Raw genomic sequence first — 19685 nt, 5'->3', positions numbered from 1 at the left:
TGCATCAGTAAACTCCAGGATTTACTGGATTTTAGGCTTTTACAATAATATATATAACAGTAAACTCTGTAAAATCGGCACTCTACTATCCACAATTCTTTTAAATTCATCAAATTTTACAAACCTATTAACATTTTACAATCCAAAATCATTAAGAAACCAATCTGGAACTTGTATCAGTGATGCGATCATGTTTGTATTAAAGAATTCATGAGTGACATTTCTTTCTTTATAAGATGCTTGCAGGACAATCTTGTCCTTTAATCTGTTTTTTTGCGGCCAGCAGGAATTTAACTACATAAATAGTGCAATGGACTTAATTCTCACAGAACAACAAACTTGTCTTTGCAGCAAGATTCCTTGGTTGCACTACTTTCAAAAAGATGGCTTCTCCAAAGGTTATGTCATTTGTTTAAAAAGATGAGATTTTTGTAGTAGCCTGATCCAGGACTAACTAGTCCCTTATCAGAGAGTAAGTGGTTTCCAGTGACAACACACAGACAACAGTTGTAAGGAAGTTGTCTGACATGAGCTGCTATATGGTGTAGTGTTGAAACAACACGAGGTGCGGATGCCACACCTCAACCCTGTCTGGAGACTAAGCACTGGCGAGGTGATCTGATAGAGGTGTATAAAGCCTTGAATGGTTTGAGCATGCTCAATGCTGATGGGATGCTTCCTCTTACTCAGAATAATCACCTGAGAGGGCGTAAATTCAGATTGAGGAAAGACAGATGTAGGATAGATGTGTGGAAATTTGCCTTTAGCCAGCGGGTAGTTGGTTGGTGGAACAGAATTCCATCCCTTGTTGTGGAAGTTGATAGCCTAAATAAATTTAAGTCTCAGCTGGACAGGTATTTCGAACGAACTGAGGGGTGAAATGGAACTGTTTTTTTTTTTTTTTTTTTTTGGCTGATGCTGCATAAGCTTGCTTATGCAGCATCGTATGCCTCCACTAATGCTAATGCTAACCCCTGCTTATGTTGGTTCTTACCTGGGTGGTCAATTTTGATATACAATTTATATATTCCAATATATTGGGTCCAATATACTAGGTACTTTATAATTAAGTACAACAGCAGAATTTAATCATATCAAGCCTCAAAAAAAGGTAATGTGATAGCACCTGGTGGCATCTCTTGATTGCCAAGCATGACAAGCCATTTTCAGGAGAGATTGTATTACAAAGGTCATGAATGTCCTATATCCTGAAAAAAAATTCAGAAATTGCTAACTGTGATTACATTGCATTCGGTCATCACAAGATGCACTAAAGACTTGTCTGGTCATCTTTGCAGATCTATCTGACATTATACATTGTACATTTTCTATCTGACAGCATACAATGAAAGTGAAGATATCAGCTCCTGATTTTTATTTTAGGCATGGATGAAAACCATATTGTAAATGGAGAACTTTGATAGCATAACCTTAAGGAAAGAGTTGTTCAAAGAAATTCTCAAATATTTATAAAGTTTTTGTCAATTTGGTAGAACTCACTACAGGTTGTGCACCAGCGAAGTGTAGTTCCCCTTGGACTAGTTGGTCTCGTGGGAAGAAATTGGAGCAAAATTGCAATTTTCTCATCATTCTCTATTCTGTAATTCACCAAGAGATGAATGCTGTGATTTGCATTGGGAACTACTTTTGCTCATCTGAAATACCATCAGTTCAGATAGTTCCTGGCTGACATTAAGCTGAGTTCTTTGAACAGCCATGTAATGTCACACAGATATTCATTAGCAAAGTCATGGCATTGTATATACGTTTTTACAGCTCTGCAACAAAAAATGTTCTTAAGAGATAAAAGGAAAGTTTTTGTTTGATTTATTGGATCGTGTGTGTCTGGTTATTTGGCATTTCTAGGATATGATAGGTAGTAGTAGTAGCAGTAGTAGCAGCAGCAGTGGCATTTGATGCAAGAAAGCAAGTGTATGAGCTTATGCAGCATCAGCCAAAAAAAAAAAAACACACCATTCCCTCCAAATGCCTGTCCAGTTCCTCCTTAAATTTATTCAACCTATCAACTTCGACAATGACCAAAGTTTGTTCCAGCAATTAACCACCCGCTGGCTAAAGGCAAATTTCCACACATCTAATCTACATCTGTCTTTTCTTAATTTGAATTTATGCCCCCTTAGGTTCATAATCTGAACAAGTGGAAGGATCCCATCAGAATTCAGCATTCTCAATCCATTCAAGGCCTTATATACCTCAATCAGATCACTGCGTAGGTGCCTAGTCTCCAGCCACTGCAATTTGCAGAACTTAAGCCTCTCTTGGTAAGAGGATCCCTTCATTCCCCTCACCAATCTTGTTGCCCTTCTCTGTACACGCTCAAGTAAATCTACATCCTTCCTAAAATGAGGCCTCCAGACCTGTACGCAGTACTCAAGGCGTGGCCTGACCACTGCCTTATACGGAGGGATAATCACCTCCTTTTCCCTGCTTGCAAAATTCCTATATATCATTGACAAAACCCCATGACCTGCTCTGGCAGCCTGTCTGCATTGCTCAGAAAACTTCATATCTGATTGCACAATTACTCCCAGGTCTTTTTCATTTTCTACAACCTTAAGTGTAGTACCACACAGTTGGTACGTTTCTCTGGGGTTACTTCTACCCATATGCAGTACTTTGTATTTGTCAAGGTTAAATGTCAGTTGCCACTTCTTATCCCACTGCCCAAATTATCTAGATCCTGTTGCAGTAGCACACTGCCATTACTGTCATTAACAACCCTGCCAACCTTTGTATCATCTGCAAACTTCGACACTAAGCCTGATATACCGTCATCAATATCATTGATAAATATACAAAACAACAGTGGACCCAACACTGAACCCTGTGGGACTCCACTAATAACATCAGTCCAAGAAGAGCAGCACCCATTGATTACCACCCTCTGTCTTCTTGCACTTAACCATTCTTTTATCCATTGTAGCAACTTACCCTTAATACCATTCTGCTCCAATTTGTACAATAGTCTTCCATGCGCAACAGTGTCAAAAGCTTTCCTGAAATCCAAATATATGATATCAAAATTATTTTTTGCATCCAGTTCCTTTGTAACCACATCATAATATTCTATCAAATTTGTCAGACAAGACTTTTCCTTAACAAACCCATGCTGTGTCTGAATTATTGCTGCAGTCTTGTCTAGATGATCCTGCAATGCATCTTTAACCAGTGACTCCATTATTTTACCCGGAACAGAAGTTAAACTAACTGGTCTGTAATTACTCGTGTCACCCTTCGATCCCCCTTTGTGAATTGGGGATACATTTGCACATCTCCAGTCCGTGGGAACCTCTCCTGAGTTCAAGGATGCTCTCATAATTATGGCTCAGGGTTTGCTTAGTTGCTTTGTCGCCTCCTTTAATATAACTGGATAGATCCCATCCACCCCAGGTGCTTTTCTTATGTTTAACTTCAACAATTTCTCCCCCACTTTGCTTTCAGTTATTACAAAATCATTAAGTATCCTGCTACAATTTGATAACCTTCTGCCATTTCCAAATCTTAATAACTCCTCGTGTGTGAATATAGATGCAAAATACTCATTCAGTTTGTTTGCTATCTGAGCAGGATCATCAACAGTCGAACCACAATGTCAAGTGGACCAATCAGATTCATCCTCTTCCTTTTAGAGTTTATATAAGTAAAGAAATCCTTGCTGTTTTTCTTAGCATCCTTTGCCAAAGATTTCTCGTAATCTGCCTTCGCCTGCCTAACCTCCTTTGTTACCTGATTACAGACTAGCTTATATCTGCCATAGGTAGGCTTCTGAGTCGCTTGATAATTTATATGCATCCCATGCATTTTTCTTCTCTATTACAAGTCTCATTAGTTCATTAGATAACCATTTAGGCCTAAACCTTGAACAATATTTCTTAATAGGTATGAAATTTTTAGTAGCTTCCACGATTAATTCCTTGAATGCTTCCCACTTAGAATTTACTGTTGGTAACATCGTCAGTTGATCCCACTGTACAGAATTTAAAAACTGTCGGAGACCACTGTACTCACCTTTACGGAAGCAAAAACCCTTTCCTTTACCCCTGATGGTAATTAAATCTTTAAGTAAATCCCACATCAGTACACTGTGATCACTGCCACCTAGTGGTTCCTTTATCTGCAAATTTTTAATACATAAGGTCATCTATAAGACTTGAACAAGTTTCTACAAGGCTGTGATTGCTTGATCATAGACTTGCATTCATATGAAAAAGCTTTCAAAGTAATAGTTTCAAAGTGAAATATATTACTTTGGGAACAGCAGCTGAAAAATGAGACTTTGCCCAATTTTCATGTCAGAGAGAAATGTACAAGAAGTACTCAAAGAAAACCTTTAATGTAGAAAAATTTACTTGAATTATCTGTGATCTTCGTGCTGAATTCCAGGAGTGATTTCAGGGCTGCTACGGTGCTATGTGCCGCCAGTAAGTGAAATCAAATTTGCCGCCCCAAAATATTTGGATTAAAAAATTAAAATAAGGCATAAATAATTATTATTAATTTATTAAAAAAGAAAAGAATTACAACATATCTCACATAAAAATAATGAAACAACAAACAAAATCATTCTGAAAATCAACTTTAAATTCTAAATCACAGTAATCATATCCACAATAATAAAATAAAAGGAAAATTATAATGTTAAAAAAAAATTGTTTCCTTGCTTTTAAATGTGTGAATTTATTAATTATTTCATTGATGTTCATGTTTTCCAAAATATCATTTTCTATTGAAATTAATGCCAAATTAGAGAGTCATCGATGAGGCATTTTTGATCATAAATCATTTGATTAATTTTAATTTTGAAAAACTTCGTTCACCCGAGGCAATTGAAACTGGTAAAGTTAAAAAAATTCTAAAAGCAACTGCTACTTTTCAAAAAGTATCCGTAAAATTGTTTTTAAAAATATATTGTAAAACTTCAAATGGAGTAATATTGTCTTTAATATAAATTTGAAGTACTCTGGTTCTTCAGATAGTGTTAAACCATTAATATCGGACTCATTACAATCAATGTCACTTAATATATAAATCTTTGCAATGATTTAATAAATCGTCATCTGACCATTTCTTTAATTCAGAAATATTCTAAAATATTTTAAATATCTTTCCATGTTCTTTCATTTTTGTAAACATTTCTGTTAAGGAGAAAATTGTTGTGTCATTTGAAGAAAAAAATAAATTTTGATATTTTTTTGTGGATTGTGAATAGCTTCATCTCTACTTTCATAATCAAATGATGTTTATTCAATCTTTTGCTTACAGTGCTCATTTCTGGAAACGACGCTTCAATGCCAATGATAGTAGCCATATTTTTTTAACATTTTTTTGGGCTTCCTCTGTTCTATTTTCTTTAAAAATTCAGTGATATTCTGTAGACATTCAAGAGCTTCACGTATATGAGATGCATATAAATTAACAGGAATCACAAAAGCCGATGGCAGATATAAGCAAGTCACAAAGGAGATTAGGTAAACGAAGGCAGATTATGAGAAAACTTTGGCAAAGGATGCTAAGAAAACTTCCTAATTCATTTCACAAATATACGTGGTCTCAATTCTAATCTCAACGATGTCCATTTCCACTTGCAGTCTACCAAACCCCATGTAATTTTTCTGACAGAATCTCAGTTATCGGTTGATTCAACTACTGCTCATCTCAGATGCCCAAATTATTCGCTGTATGATTCTTTTCACCTCAAAGGTGGTACTTGTGCATATCTCCGTTCTGATATTCCCTGTCAGAGACTTGGCAATTTGGAATCTCCTCTCTTTGATCTTCTCTGGCTTAAAATCTCTCTACCTCATTGCGTCGAATTCATCTGTTGTATCTATTGTTCTCCCAACTCCACTAATCACTTGGAGCTCTTTGACTTCCTCTCTTTGCAACTTGACTTTCTCCAGTCCAACTTTCCAGCAGTGAGGTAATTTTCCTTGGTGATTTTAATGTTCACAACTCCAGCTGGCTTCCGTTTTCTAGTCACACCACCCCAGCTGGTCGAGATGCTGAGGCTTTTGCAATTACTAATGATCTTGCACAGATTGTTCATTTACCTACAAGAATACCAGACAATCCTAATCATACAGCCAATACGCTTGATCTTTTTCTCACAAACAACCCTTCTAAGTACGCGGTCAAAATGAGAAGGCCTTTAGGCACTTCAGATCACAACTTGGTGATTGTCTCTTCTCCAATGGAACCTTTATCTCATGGCTATTCCCACCCTCGTGTTGTTTGGCATTACAAGAATGCAAAATGGGATGACCTGCGAGACTTCTTTTCTTCTTTTCCTTGGTCGGATTACTGTTTCAAAAGTTCTGATGTCAAAGTTTGCTCGGATCGTGTCAGTGAAATTATTCTTGCAGGAATGGAATCCTTTATCCCACACTCCACTTTAAAATCTCGTCCTTTATCTAAACCTTGGTTTTCCAATAAATGTGCTAACGCTGTTCAAGAGAAGAATGTTGCATATCGTAATTGGCTTGTTTCTAATTCTTCAGTTTCATTTTCTGCCTACACCAAAGCTCGCCACAATTGTAAAGCAGTTATTAACAAGTCCAAACTAGAGTTTGAACAGGCTAAGAGTACAAAACTTGCTTCTTGCCCTAATGGTAGCCGAGCATTCTGGTCTCTTGCCAAAGCTATTGGCCGCAACTTTTGCCCATCTCTGCTCCCACCTCTGTCCAAACCAAATGGTTCTGTTGTCACTTCAGCCAAGGATAAAGCTGACCTGCTAGCATCCCATTTTTCTTTCAACTCATGCATTAACAATCTTGGCAAAACACCTTCCACTATTCCCAACACACTCCATTCAATGCTTCCTGTTGTCTTCCGTCAAAAGGATGTCAGAAGGATTTTGACGAATCTCGATGCTAAGAAAGCTCCAGGTCCTGATGGTATTTCTCCACTTGTTCTCAAAACCTGTGCTCCTGAACTTACTCCTATTTTTTGCCGCATTTTTTCACTTTCTTATTCCAAAGGTGTTTTTCCTTCTTCTTCTTGGAAATTTGCTCATATCCAGCCAGTTCCTAAAAAGGGTGACAAATCCCTCCCATCCAATTATCGTCCCATTGCAATTACTTCTATTCTTTCTAAAGTAATGAAGAAATCAATTAACCGCCAAATTTTAAACTACCTAGAAACCTTCCATCTGATCAATGATCGCCACTATGGATTCCATCAGTGTCGATCCACTGGTGATATTCTGACTTATATTACCCATTCATGGACTAATTCAATGGAAAGGTTCGGTGAAACACAAGTAGTTGCTCTTGACATCTCAAAGGCTTTCGATCGTGTTTGGTATAAAGGTCTTCAAAACAAGCTTCCATCTTATGGTTTGCCAACTGTTTTTAGTAAATGGTTATCCAGTTTTCTCTCTGATTGCTCACTGGGGGTGATGGTAGATGGCTCTCTGTCTTCGAAAACTTCTCCACTAATGCCGGTGGCTCCAAGGTTCAGTTCTCTCCCCCCCACTCTTTTCCTCTTGTATATTAATGACCTTCTTACATTGACTGGAAATCCTATCCATAGTTTTGACGATGATAGCACATTGCATTCCACTTTCCATTTTGAGAAACCTTGTCCTGCTCAATCAGCTTCAACTTCTCAAAAATCTGCTACCAATTCCTTAAATGCCGATCTCCAGGTAATTCTCAAGTGGGGCAAAGACAACTTAGTTGATTTCAACCCTTCTAAAACTCAGTCTTGTCTTATATCTCGCAAAAAGGATTCTTCTGCTCCTATGCTTATCTTTAGTGACACTCCGATTTCTAGGCAAAATGATAGATCTCTTTTGGGGATTACCCTGACTTGTAATCTCTCTTGGCACAAGCACATTACAAATATTGCTTCTTCTGCATCTAAAAAACCTGGTTTTCTCTTTCACTCTCGGCGTTACTTTCCCTCCAAACAGCTGCTCACTCTGTATAAATTGCAAATCCGCCCTGCCATGGAATATTGTTCCAACATCTGAGGGTGGTGCCCCCAAAACCTCTCTCAGGCTTCTTGATTCCATTCAGAAGAGGGCAGTTAGGTTAATTAATGACTCATCTCTAACAGAGTCTCTGCACTCGCTGTCTCATAGACGTACTGTTTCTGCTGCATGCCTCTTCTACAGATACTTCCATGGGCACTGTTCTTCTGAATTAGCTTCTATAATTCCTGCTCTCTCCTTCAAAACAGTCCGAACATGTGCCGCCACTAGCCAACATCCATTTACCGTCCAACTTCAAACTCACAGAACCAACTTTCCGTTTTCTGGAACAACCTTCCTACATACGTATTTCCTGAAAATTACAGTCTACAGAAGTTCAAGTCCAATGTCAACAAATATCTTCTTTCGTCTTCTCAACCTCCAACCCAAGCACGGTACTAAGTACTATAGGTTCTAACACCTCTCGTGTTTGGGGTTTACATAAAAAAAAAAAAAAAAAAACCAACAAGGATTTCTTTACTCATATAAACTCTAAAAGGAAGGGGATGAATCAGATTGGTTCACTTGATATCGATGGTTTGACTGTTGATGATCCTGCTCAGATAGCAAACAAACTGAATGAGTATTTTGCATCTACATTGACACATGAGTTATTAAGGAAGGAAAATGCCAGAAGTTTATCAAACTGTAACCGGGTGCTTAATGATTTGTAATAACTGAGAGCAAAGTGGAGGAGAAACTGTTGAAGTTAAACATAAGAAAGGCACCTGGAGTGGATGGAATCTATCCAGTTATATTAAAGGAAGCAGCAAAGGGACTAATCAAACCCTCAGCCATAATTATCAGAGAATCCTTGGACTCAGGGGAAGTTCCCACAGATTGGAGATGTACAAATATATCCCCAATTCACAAAGGGTGACACGAGTAATTACAGACCAGTTAGTTTAACTTCTGTCCTGGATAAAATAATGGAGTCACTGGTTAAAGATGCATTTCAGGATCATCTAGACAAGACTGCAGAAATAATTCAGACATAGCATGGGTTTGATAAGGGAAAGTCTTGTCTGACATATCTGATTGGATACTATGATGTGGTTACAAAGGAACTGGATGCAAAAAATAATTTTAATATCATTTACTTGGATTTCAGGAAAGGTTTTGACTCTGTTGTGCGTGAACGACTACTGTACAAACTGCATCAGAATGGCATTAAGGGTAAGTTGCTACAATGGATAAAAGGGTGGTTGAGTGGGAGAGGACAGAGAATTGTAATCAATGGATGCTGCTCTGTGGACTAATGTTATTAGTGGAGTCCCACAGGTTTCGGTGTTGGACCCACTGTTGTTTTATATATTTATCAATGAAGGTAGCAGGCTTAGTGTCGAAGTTTGCAGATGATACAAAGGTTGGTAGTGTTGTTAATGACAGTAATGGCAGTGTGCTACTGCAGCAGGATCTAGAAAATTTGGGCAGATGGGTTGAGAAGAGGCAACTGAAGTTTAACATTGACAAATGCAAAGTACTGCATATGGGTAGAAGTAACCACAGAGGAACGTACCAACTATGGGTACTACACTTAGGGTGGTAGAAAATGAAAAATACCCGGGAGTAATTGTGCAGTCAGATATGAAGTTTTCTGAGCAATGCAGACAGGCTGGCAGAACAGGTCATGGGGTATTGTCAATGATATACAGGAATTTTGCTAGTAGGGAAAAGGAGGTGATTATCCCTTTGTATAAGGCAATGGTTAGGCTATGATTTGAGTACTGCGTACAGGTCTGGAGGCCTCATTTTAGGAAGGATGTAGATTTGCTTGAGAATGTACAGAGAAGGGGAACAAAGGGGTCCTCTTACCAAAAAAGGCTTAAGTTCTGCAAATTGCAGCAGCTAGAGACTAGGCACCTGTGAGGTGATCTGATTGAAGTCTATAAGACCTTGAATGGGGTGAGCATGCTGAATTCTGATGAGATTCTTCTGATTGTTCAGATTAGAACATGAGGGGGCATAAATTCAAATTGGGGAAAGACAGTTGTAGAATAGATGTGCAGAAATTTGTCTTTAGCTAGTGGACGGTTAATTGCTGGAACAAACTTCCATCTGTTGTGGAAGTTGATAGCTTAAAGAAATTCAATGAGGAACTGGACAAACTTTTAGAGGGAATGGATGTGGGAAATTGTTTTTTTTTCTGGCTGATGCTACATAAGCTCATATGCTTGCTTTCTAGCATCACATGCCTCCATTACTATTACTATTAGTCTTAGGCTTCCTTGTACCATATGGCCATTACTAATACTAATACTCACAGTAATATTTTTTGGTGAGGGAAATTACTTATTTACCACCTCTTGTGTATGGATTATAGTGGTTTTTCCCAGGTTTTGGAAAAGCTAGAACAATGGCTGTTCCAAAACCTGAATTCCACAAAATAGATTCTACAGATTTTTTGTTTCCCTTTTTGGAGTGTTACAAGGAAATGGGATAAACACATCTTCCAAATATTCTATTTCAGAATGTTAGTAATAAAAGTAAGGCAGTGGTGGCGTCATAGACCAGCTGTACCATTGTTTGCTCTATTTCTTGATTCTCTTAATTCAAAGACAATCATTGAATTTTGAGAATCAATAACCTCACAATCTCCTGATAATAGGTTGGTTAAAAAGAGCATGATAGCAAATCATTAAAATTAACTTCACCCTTTTTTTTGTTGCAGTTTTAATAATTTGGAAGGATTGATCATACATTGTTTTGCTGATACTTGGGAGAATGCTTCTCCAAGAGCATTTGCAATATAATAATAAGAATTCTTATCTATTCCATTTTGCAATGGGAGAGGATATTGGTGGGAATTTACTTTTGAGTATCTGATCTTTTCCCAGATTAGTCGCTGATCCGAGTCTTTATTGGCTGTCAAGGCAAATCGAATCCAGATTTTTCTTTTAGCCTGTTTGCTTATATAATATGCTTTTACCCTTAATTTCTTAAATGATGATATGGGCTGTGATAGGACATCCACAAATTAGATTCTACACTTTTTTTGTTTCCCTTTTTGACATTATTGCAAGCATTGTTCTACCACTGTTTAGCACACTTGCAGTTTTAGTTTTAGATGGAGGACTGTGCTATGGAAATATTGGCTGCCGTGTATGTGATGTGTGATATAGTCCAAAACACAACTGGTAGGTACTAGCGTTGAAAGGTTTGTTGATCAAAATCCCCCCCCCTCTTCTGAATGGAATCTAAAAGTCTGAGAGAGGTTTTGGGGACACCTCACCAGATGTGGGAACAATATTCCATCATAGGACGGATTTGCAATTTGCACACAGTGAACAGCTGTTTGAACGAAAAGTAACGCCAAAAACAAAAGAGAAAACCAAGTTTTTTGTAATGCCAAACAATATGAGGTTGGGAATAGCCATGAGATAAAGGCTCCATTGGAGAAGAGACAATCACCAAGTTGTGATCTGAGGTACCTAAAGGACCACTCACTTTGACTGTGTACTTAGATGGGTTGTTTGTTAGAAATAGATCAAGCGTGTTGGCTGTATGGTTAGGGTTGTCAGGTATTCTTGTAGGTAAATGAACAATCTGTGCAAGGTCATTAGAAATTGCGAAAGCTTCAGCATCTCGACCAGCTGGGGTGGTGTGACTAGAAAATGGAAGCCAGCTGGAGTTGTGAACATTAAAATCACAAAGGAGAATTAACTCACTGTTAGGAAAGTTGGACTGGAGAAAGTCAAATTGCAAAGAGAGGAAGTCAAAGAGCTCAGACAGCAGATGAATTTGACACAATGAGGTAGAGAGATTTTAAGCCAGAGAAGATCGAAAAGAGGAGATTCCAAATTACCAATTTGGAATCTCCTCTTTTCTGAAATTCCATTGTACGATATATTCCATTGTTTAGTTTAGTAAGAGGAAGATGAATTTGTCTGCTTTTTATGAGCGGGTTATTTAATTTATGGTGATCATGTTTTGATTTTTCTTTTCTAAGAAAAATGAGGTATCCTGATTCCTTTCTTAATACAAAAGATTTTGTTTCCACATCATCTTCATCTGCAGGTATTTCAAGTAGTTCATCTCGGCTGGTTGTATCATTTGCATCCATACTTGCTGTGTATGATTATCTCACTTCAACAGGATCTGGCTTATGTGATTTCTCTGCTACTAGAAAGTGAATAGGGCTGTCAGAATTGAACTGTGAATGGTGAATTATTGGCAGTGCCGGATTGAAGTACGAGCTAGCAGGGCACCTTGCCCAGGGCACCATTCTTTAAGGGGTGCCAAATTTACAAATCATGAAAAAAATAAAATAAAATAAAAAAATATATATCCTTAGTAAAGAGGCATCAAAAAAAATCTATCTTCCCAGGGCACGGAAATACCTTGGTCTGGGCCTGATTATTGGTTTGGTGTACTAGACATGGCTTTAGATGGATACTTGGTTGACAGCATTAACTGATCCCATTCTGCATTTGATACTTTGTGACTGTCACTCCTGTTTGGATTACTACTGACTAGTAACTTCAGGAAGCAGAGGAGACATGTTTATTTTGGCATAGTCCTTGTTACCTGTTTTCTTGCATTTTGATAAGTTACTTTATTTTCAATCTTATATTTGTATTTTTTTTCTCAACTGCCATGGTTCACAAGCTTCAGAATACACAGGATGGTTGCCTTTATAATTAGGACACTGTGGAATTGTGCTGTGTATTCTGTTTGAGTATAGTTTTTAAAGCTAGAGTTTGAAAATGTTACATCACTACAAGTTGCAGTTATTCAATATATTTGGGTCTAGGTTGACATCTTTTCATATCATTATTCTTGTGACTTGTTTTATGTTCTGGTCTGGCAGTTCCTGGACTATTTCTTCTCCAGAAAAGTTTAATGATCCTATTTGGTGATCACTCCCTTTGAAGAATTCAGTGTGGCATGCATTACTTATATTACATTCTGCTTAAGAATGAGAGCTTTAGTAGCAGCGCAGAATACATTCGATGAGAGGTCTCTATTAGTAAGTCTCCTGATTGAAGCTGTTTGACCATTTTTGGTGATTCCACTGCATTTTCAAGGAATCTCTGTATGATAAAAGACAGAGTTTGCTCATTGGTTAATCTGAAAGAGAATGTAATATCAAGAATATTGGAATTCCTGGTTGTTTGTATCCTTTTTCAGTCTTTTGCAGAGAGAGAGAGAGAGAGAGAGAGAGAGAGAGAGAGAGAGAGAGAGAGAGAGAGAGATCATGATCAGTTTCATAGTTGTGGTTATTTTGGAAGCTCTTCGGCCTGCATACAGATATTCATTTATGTGCATTGTTGCTCCTTTTAAGAGAGTGAGTTTCATCTCCTTTTGTTTCTGGCACCTATCAAAGGGAGACAGGAGCAGTGCTGCTAGAGTGATTAAGTGGTTTATAAGTTAGTTTGTTAGATAAAAGACAGTGAAAAAAAAAAAAAAAAGAAAGGTGGTTTTCCTTTCAGAAACTTTCTTATAGTTTATAAGATAAATGGGAGAAAAAATTTAAAGCTAAACAAAAACTGTATGTTGTTTGAATGATGCTTTTCAGTTAGCACTAAGAATTGCTTGGCTACTAGAAAGTTCCACACCCAGAGCAGTTCAGCAAAAAGTTCTCTCAGTAGTGTACGCTAGCTGCCAAGACAGCTCATGGGCTTCTGTCAATGATATACATTAATTTTTCCAGCAGGGACAGGGTGATTATCCTGTTGTATCAGGCAATGGTTAGGTCACACCTTCAGTATTGCATACAGATCTGCAAGTTTCATTTTAAGATGGATGTAGATCTGCTGGGTGCAGAGAAGAGCACCAAGATTAGTCAGGGGCACAAAACGGTATTCTTACCGAGAAGGACTTCAGTTCTGCAAATTTCAGTGCATGCAATTATGCCTTAAATGGATTGAGTAAACCATATGCTGATGCCATACTAACTCTTTCTCAGGTGACACATATCAGGGGGCATCAAAAAGTTCATACCTTTACCTAGAAATAATAGCCCTAGAAAGGTGAAACTTCACAGGAAATTTAATCCTTTTCTATGTACTCTCCATGTATAGTAACACGTTTCTCCCATCTCTGGATCAGTTGTTTAATGCCTCAATCATAGAAATCCTCACTTTTTGCCTGAAACCACAATTTCACTAATGACTTCCTGAGATGAATCAAAGCCACTGCTTTGATATGTCTTTAGTCTCCAGATCATACTGGTACACCCAGCATTCGACATTTGTCCCCGACCGATCAAAAAACTTCTCAACATCTGCATTACACAAATCCAACAGTTGGTGAGAACACTGCTTCTGCAAAGGCATCAACAATCTTGGAACACCCATTGTGTGGAGACCTTAGACATGTGCAAAATGCTGTGGGCAGACCCATAACTAATTCCCACTGCATTTGCAACAAAATGAATTGTCACACGTCTGTCACTCACCACCAGCTGCTCAACCTTTACAACTGTCTCACTGTCTGTGGATGTTGATGGCCTTCCTTCTCTTGGCTCTTCAAAGACACTTGTATGACAGCACTGGAACTCTTGTTTCCACTTTTTTCCAGTGTCATAGGATGGACAATTCTGCCCATACACAGCTTTCAACTCTTCGTCAATTTCCTGAGCTTTCTTGCCCTGCAAATGCAGGAACTTGATCAATGCTCGATACTCCACTTTGTCAACCATAGTATCCATCCTCAGATTCCAGGCTCCACCTCTGTTGTACAATCGCCTATGGGAATGAAAATTCACATGTTAGTTATTGAATATGTAGATAACTTATATTAAAAACAGCATCTTCCTACTGATGTTTTATCTAGGTCAGGGTATGAACTTTTTGATACTCCTTCATAAGGGGACAATTTAAAGTTAAAAATGATGGTTGCAGAATAGATGTGTAAAAATTTGATTTTAGTTAGAGAGTAAATGATTGTTGGAACAACTTCCATCTGTATCTGGTGTTGTGTGGAAGTGGGTAGTTTCAATTCATTTAAAGAAAAATTAAACAAATTATTAGTGGGAACAGACAGATAGTGTGGGCAGTTTTTTTTTTTTTTTTAGCTGATAATGCTTGCTTCAATGCATTTTTTGTTTGTTTAAGCTTGCTTTCTTGCATTCTTTGTTTAGTATAATACTTATACTAAAAAAAGAAAAATAAATATGAAAGGAATAAAGGCTGACAAGATAAAAAGAATAAGAGAAAGCACTGCATAAGTATAAATTACATAAATACATACATAAATTACATAATTATAAACTACTTCAAGATTAGAAATATGCAAAGGGGAGCAAGATGTAGTTATATCCAAGAAGATAGGTAATAGAAACTGACTTCAGCTAATGAAGTTCTGAGTTAGATCAATGGAGAATATTCCTAATTGTGTGTGTGTGTGTGTGTGTGTGTGTGTGTGTGTGTGTGTGTGTGTGTGTGTGTGTGTGTGTGTGTGTGTGTGTGTGTGTGTTACTATAAAAGACCAAAACTCTGTAAAGCCCAGGATTTATCAATTTTCTCTGGTATTTGGTTTGAAGAAATTCAGACTTTTATGGAAGTGAATGGGAAAAGTCCAAAATATCAAGCCTAAAATATTAATAAAAAATGTTGAAATAGCAATGGCTCACACACTTTTGTGATTTTTAAACAAGGACATAGGGAGGATATATCTGCTATCCCTGCAATGGTGCCTAGCTAATGTATTCGCTGTATTCATAATATAGTGAATGCAACACAGACAACTTGGTGGTGATAGCAGGTATATCCCCCCCCAAATACCTTATTTAAAAATCAAACAGAAAAAAGAACCAGGAGAACATATCCTCCCGATGCCCTTATTTTTTTTAAAAAATCAGAAAAGTGATAACTGGATAGTGCATAAAGACAAGCAATGTTATTTCCTGCTTCATTCACCTTTTCAATTTTTAAAGAATGATATGATGGAGGATATATCTTTAATTCCTGCCAAGGTGCTTGTGTAACATATGTATTATATCCGGAGCAACTAATATACAGTACTTAGTCAAAATGCAAAACAAAAAAATTCACAAATGCAATTATGAAAATGAACAACTGTTAAATACTAGGATTTACTGCATCAGAGAACTAAAAGTTTTAAATAAAGTGAAATATGTTGACGTTTCAGGCATAATATACAGAACTTCAGTCAGATAAGATTAAAAGACTTTGACTTTTACTAATTCACTTTGGTAAAAGTCCAAATCTAGGCTTTTACCAAAGTGAACTGGAAAATTCCCGGAATTAATTGACTTTGGGCCAATTCTATATTGTGTGTGTATATGTTTTAACCATTCAAGTAAACTTTTGAATAATATCACTGAAGCAGGCTGAAGAGAATGGTAGTTTGATGAGATATAATTGGTAAGTGGGAAATCTGTGAATATAATTATACTAGTATAATATAATTTATATTAATATAATGATATAATTGAATAGTGTAAAACTGAGACTACCTTCTTAAATGATTTTTGCATAAGTAAAGGATTCTTTTTCTGTAAGGGAAAAAAAAAAGTTTATACAGACATCATCAATTATTTTAAATTATATATAGAAGGAAACTGCATCTTACGTTTGCTTTTCCATTTCCCAAAAGTCAATGCTATCAGAAATCCATGGATTGGAAGGTTCTGGACTTGTAATAAATGGATCATACTCTTGGTACTGTTCATAATAATTTATGTAACTAGAAAAATGTGAAGATTATATAACAACAGTTAACCAAAGTTAAAAAAAAAAAAAAAAAAAAATTGCCAGATTAGAATTGAGCAGTGATTTACATAATTCAAATCTACATCTTTTGCTCTTTACTAAATCATGTTAATAACAGAATATGCTTATTCAACTTGTTATGAAACTCACTTGACACGCAGTGATTTTCATAACACAGGACTTCCTCCCTGATCGCAGATTTGCCAACCACAGATTTCAGATGTAGTTTTATACTTGTATACCAAAATTTTATAATCCATGCATTTTTTTTTACATATATGCAGTTCACTCTACTCTCTCAAAAATTATTGCTCACACTGCTCATAGTTCACATGTGTGGGTTTACCAGGCAATGCCCAATTTAGGTAGTGTTGGATCCCAGTACACATATTTTTAGAAGCCCTAAAAATATGTATTTTTAGAAGCCCTAAAAATATGTATCTATAGACCTTTGGTATTGCTAACCTAGTTTTGCCAAACACAGTACTTTTCAGGAACACATCCACCATCAGAAAATGGTTGATTACTGCATTCACTTACTTTGTAAGAAGCCAAATATGAAAAATGGATCAAAAAATAAATTTGTTAACATGAAGTGCACTCACTCTCAATGTTCAAATATGATTTACCATATTTGCTGCCTTTTATATTTGCAAGGGTCATCCCTATGCACCTTGGGGTGCTTCTGTGGGTCACTTTTCTTGGGACTGGAACAAGAAGGCAGTGCTTTTTAGTAAATGGATTTCATCTGGGAAGAATCATCACTCCAATTAATGCAGACATCTGTTGTTGTTCTAACATCAACAGATGCATCTGAATGAGATTCAGAATCTGCACCACTTGAATAGAAATCTATTTCAGTACCAGATGATATACTTAAAGAGCTGATTCAATGTCATCAGTTTCAACATACTGTCCATTCTGTCCCTTTTTTAGTCCTAATGTCCCAGGCTGTGGATTCATTATGACAACCTTTAGGATAAAATTTTATAGGAAAACACTTTTTACACAAAATTTTCAGAAGACAGGAATTAAGGATGATGTTTTATTTTTCACAAACTAAAGAATTAAAATTCAGCAATCAAAATCGTAAAAATATTTTTACCCTTTCTTCTTGTGAAAAATACTAAACTAGATTAAATAACTTAAATATAAGCAAAGAACATATGACACTGTGGACCAAGTACAGCTTTTATAGTGCTCTCTAGACAGTATGATCTAGAGCTGTTAAGCAAAATACCAGCCATAATACAATAGCCCATGGTTCAGTCAGTGTGCTAATATTACTCAGTTGTTCATTTCATGTGCCTTCCTTTTACAGTGCTGATTTGTTGACCACACTTGAATGGACAAGTGTTGAAGCAAAAAAACACATTTGTGTTGAGGCAAAAAACTGCAGTTCATTTGTATGTAAATTTGGTTTCAGGCATCAACCATGTTAACAGACCGTATTGTATAATGTATCTGGGAGATTAAAAACACTGACTTATTGAATTTTTCTGCATTTATGTTACTAATGACTTACTTGTTCAATATATAAACATAACTACAAAAACACAGTAAGCTTTAATAAAATACATTGTTTTACTACTACATTTTTTATTACTGAACTTGATTATCTTGTATTACAATATATAAATAAATGTAATAATCAGTAAGAGTCTGTTATGTTATTTGGTTTTTAGGAGCATTAGCAACTAAGGCCATATTGCTCCGGGAATATACGGTGGTCATTCCCTGACCTTTCCGCATCCTTCGTATTTGGTGGTGACGGGCTCGAATCCTGGTCTAATCAAGAAGAGTGTGCTACGCCCTCAGTAAGAGTCTGGTGCATTTTCTTTACTGATTCTTGTTTCCCATTGCCCTCAGTATCTCTGTTGTATTTGGAAGACCGTCAATAAAAACTGTGCAGTTCATCTGTGGTCTTATTATTAGCCATATAATGCAAGGAAGCCTGAGGCTTATGCTGCACCGTCTGAAAAAAATTTCCAAATTTACCCTGTGAGAGAGAGAGAGAGAGAGAGAGAGAGAGAGAAAAGAAAGGAATCACCAAGAAAGAGAAGAATAATGATATCAGCTCAGGACCCTGGGTGTGCCAACCCATATTCACCATATATGTGAGCCCCTGGGGCAACCAAGCTTCTTGGAAAGTAGGCATAGTAATTCCTTCTTCTACATCTTCTATTTCACCCTTATTCTTCTTGTGTGGTTTTTTTTTTGTTATTTTATATAGGAAACCATTTCTGTATCGGTTAAACACAATCCAACAATTTCCATATAATAATCAACATTTACAAAATCATCAGATGAAACTGGAACAAAGAAAAAATACTAAACTATATAAAATAATTTAAACATAAGCAAAGAACATATGAAACTGTGGACCAAGTACAGCTTTTATAGTGCTCTCTAGATAGTGTGATCTAGAGATGCTAAGCAAAATCCTCATTTAAGCAGATGTTCCAGGTAACAGCATTACTACTATTACCTGGACATTCACCACCTCCTCATCTTCTATAACAGAACTTGTTACTGGAAATCCATCTAACCTGAAAATATTTGCAACTTTGTTTTCAATAGTGGTTCCAGCTTTGCTTATTCTCTTTATTCTCATAGATTGCATTGACCTAATTCTAAAAGTATTCCCATCCTCTACATCCTGGATGCACTTCTGTACAGCTTGCTTCTGATATTTTTCCTTAAAATTCTGAATAATACTTAGTCCAAGGACTAAAGTTTTGGTGTGGTGCTTGGTGAAAGAAATTTAACTGAAGCAGCAGTTAATGTTGTAAGTTGTGCACTTTTTCTTTTTCCCCTTTTTTATAAGGTTTGATCTAATTCAGTGCCTGTTTAGAAAAAAAAATTGAAGTGTCATCAAAGCCTTATAAACCAACATATCGCACAGGGAAGGCTTTTACACCGAAAAACATCACTGCTTCAAAGATTTTCCAAGTCATCAGAGAACAAAGGTATTTTCTTTGTTCCATTCATTTCGCTTCCAAAAGGAGAACTCT

General features: G+C 36.7%; 1 protein-coding gene across 5 annotated transcripts in view; it reads right to left on the bottom strand.

Moving 5' to 3' along the window:
- LOC150084661 (regulator of G protein signaling 7-like) overlaps positions 1-19685 on the bottom strand; it is a 759190-nt gene that overhangs the window by 293036 nt on the left and 446469 nt on the right. For all 5 annotated transcript variants that reach the window (XR_016547071.1, XM_090375401.1, XM_090375402.1 and 2 more), the window contains one exon: positions 16532-16645. Coding sequence is in view for 4 of the 5 variants with exons in the window: in XM_090375401.1 (XP_090231527.1) it covers positions 16532-16645 (114 nt within the window). In the remaining variant the exon portion in view is untranslated. The remainder of the gene's footprint in view (positions 1-16531; positions 16646-19685) is intronic.

This window comes from Mastigoproctus giganteus, chromosome 6 (genome assembly GCF_048544385.1).
Source record: "Mastigoproctus giganteus isolate SK-2022 chromosome 6, ASM4854438v1, whole genome shotgun sequence".
NCBI classification, from domain to species: Eukaryota; Metazoa; Arthropoda; class Arachnida; order Uropygi; family Thelyphonidae; genus Mastigoproctus; species Mastigoproctus giganteus.
The sequence above is the reverse complement of the archived record's forward strand: the minus strand, read 5'-3'. Positions and strand labels throughout refer to the sequence as shown.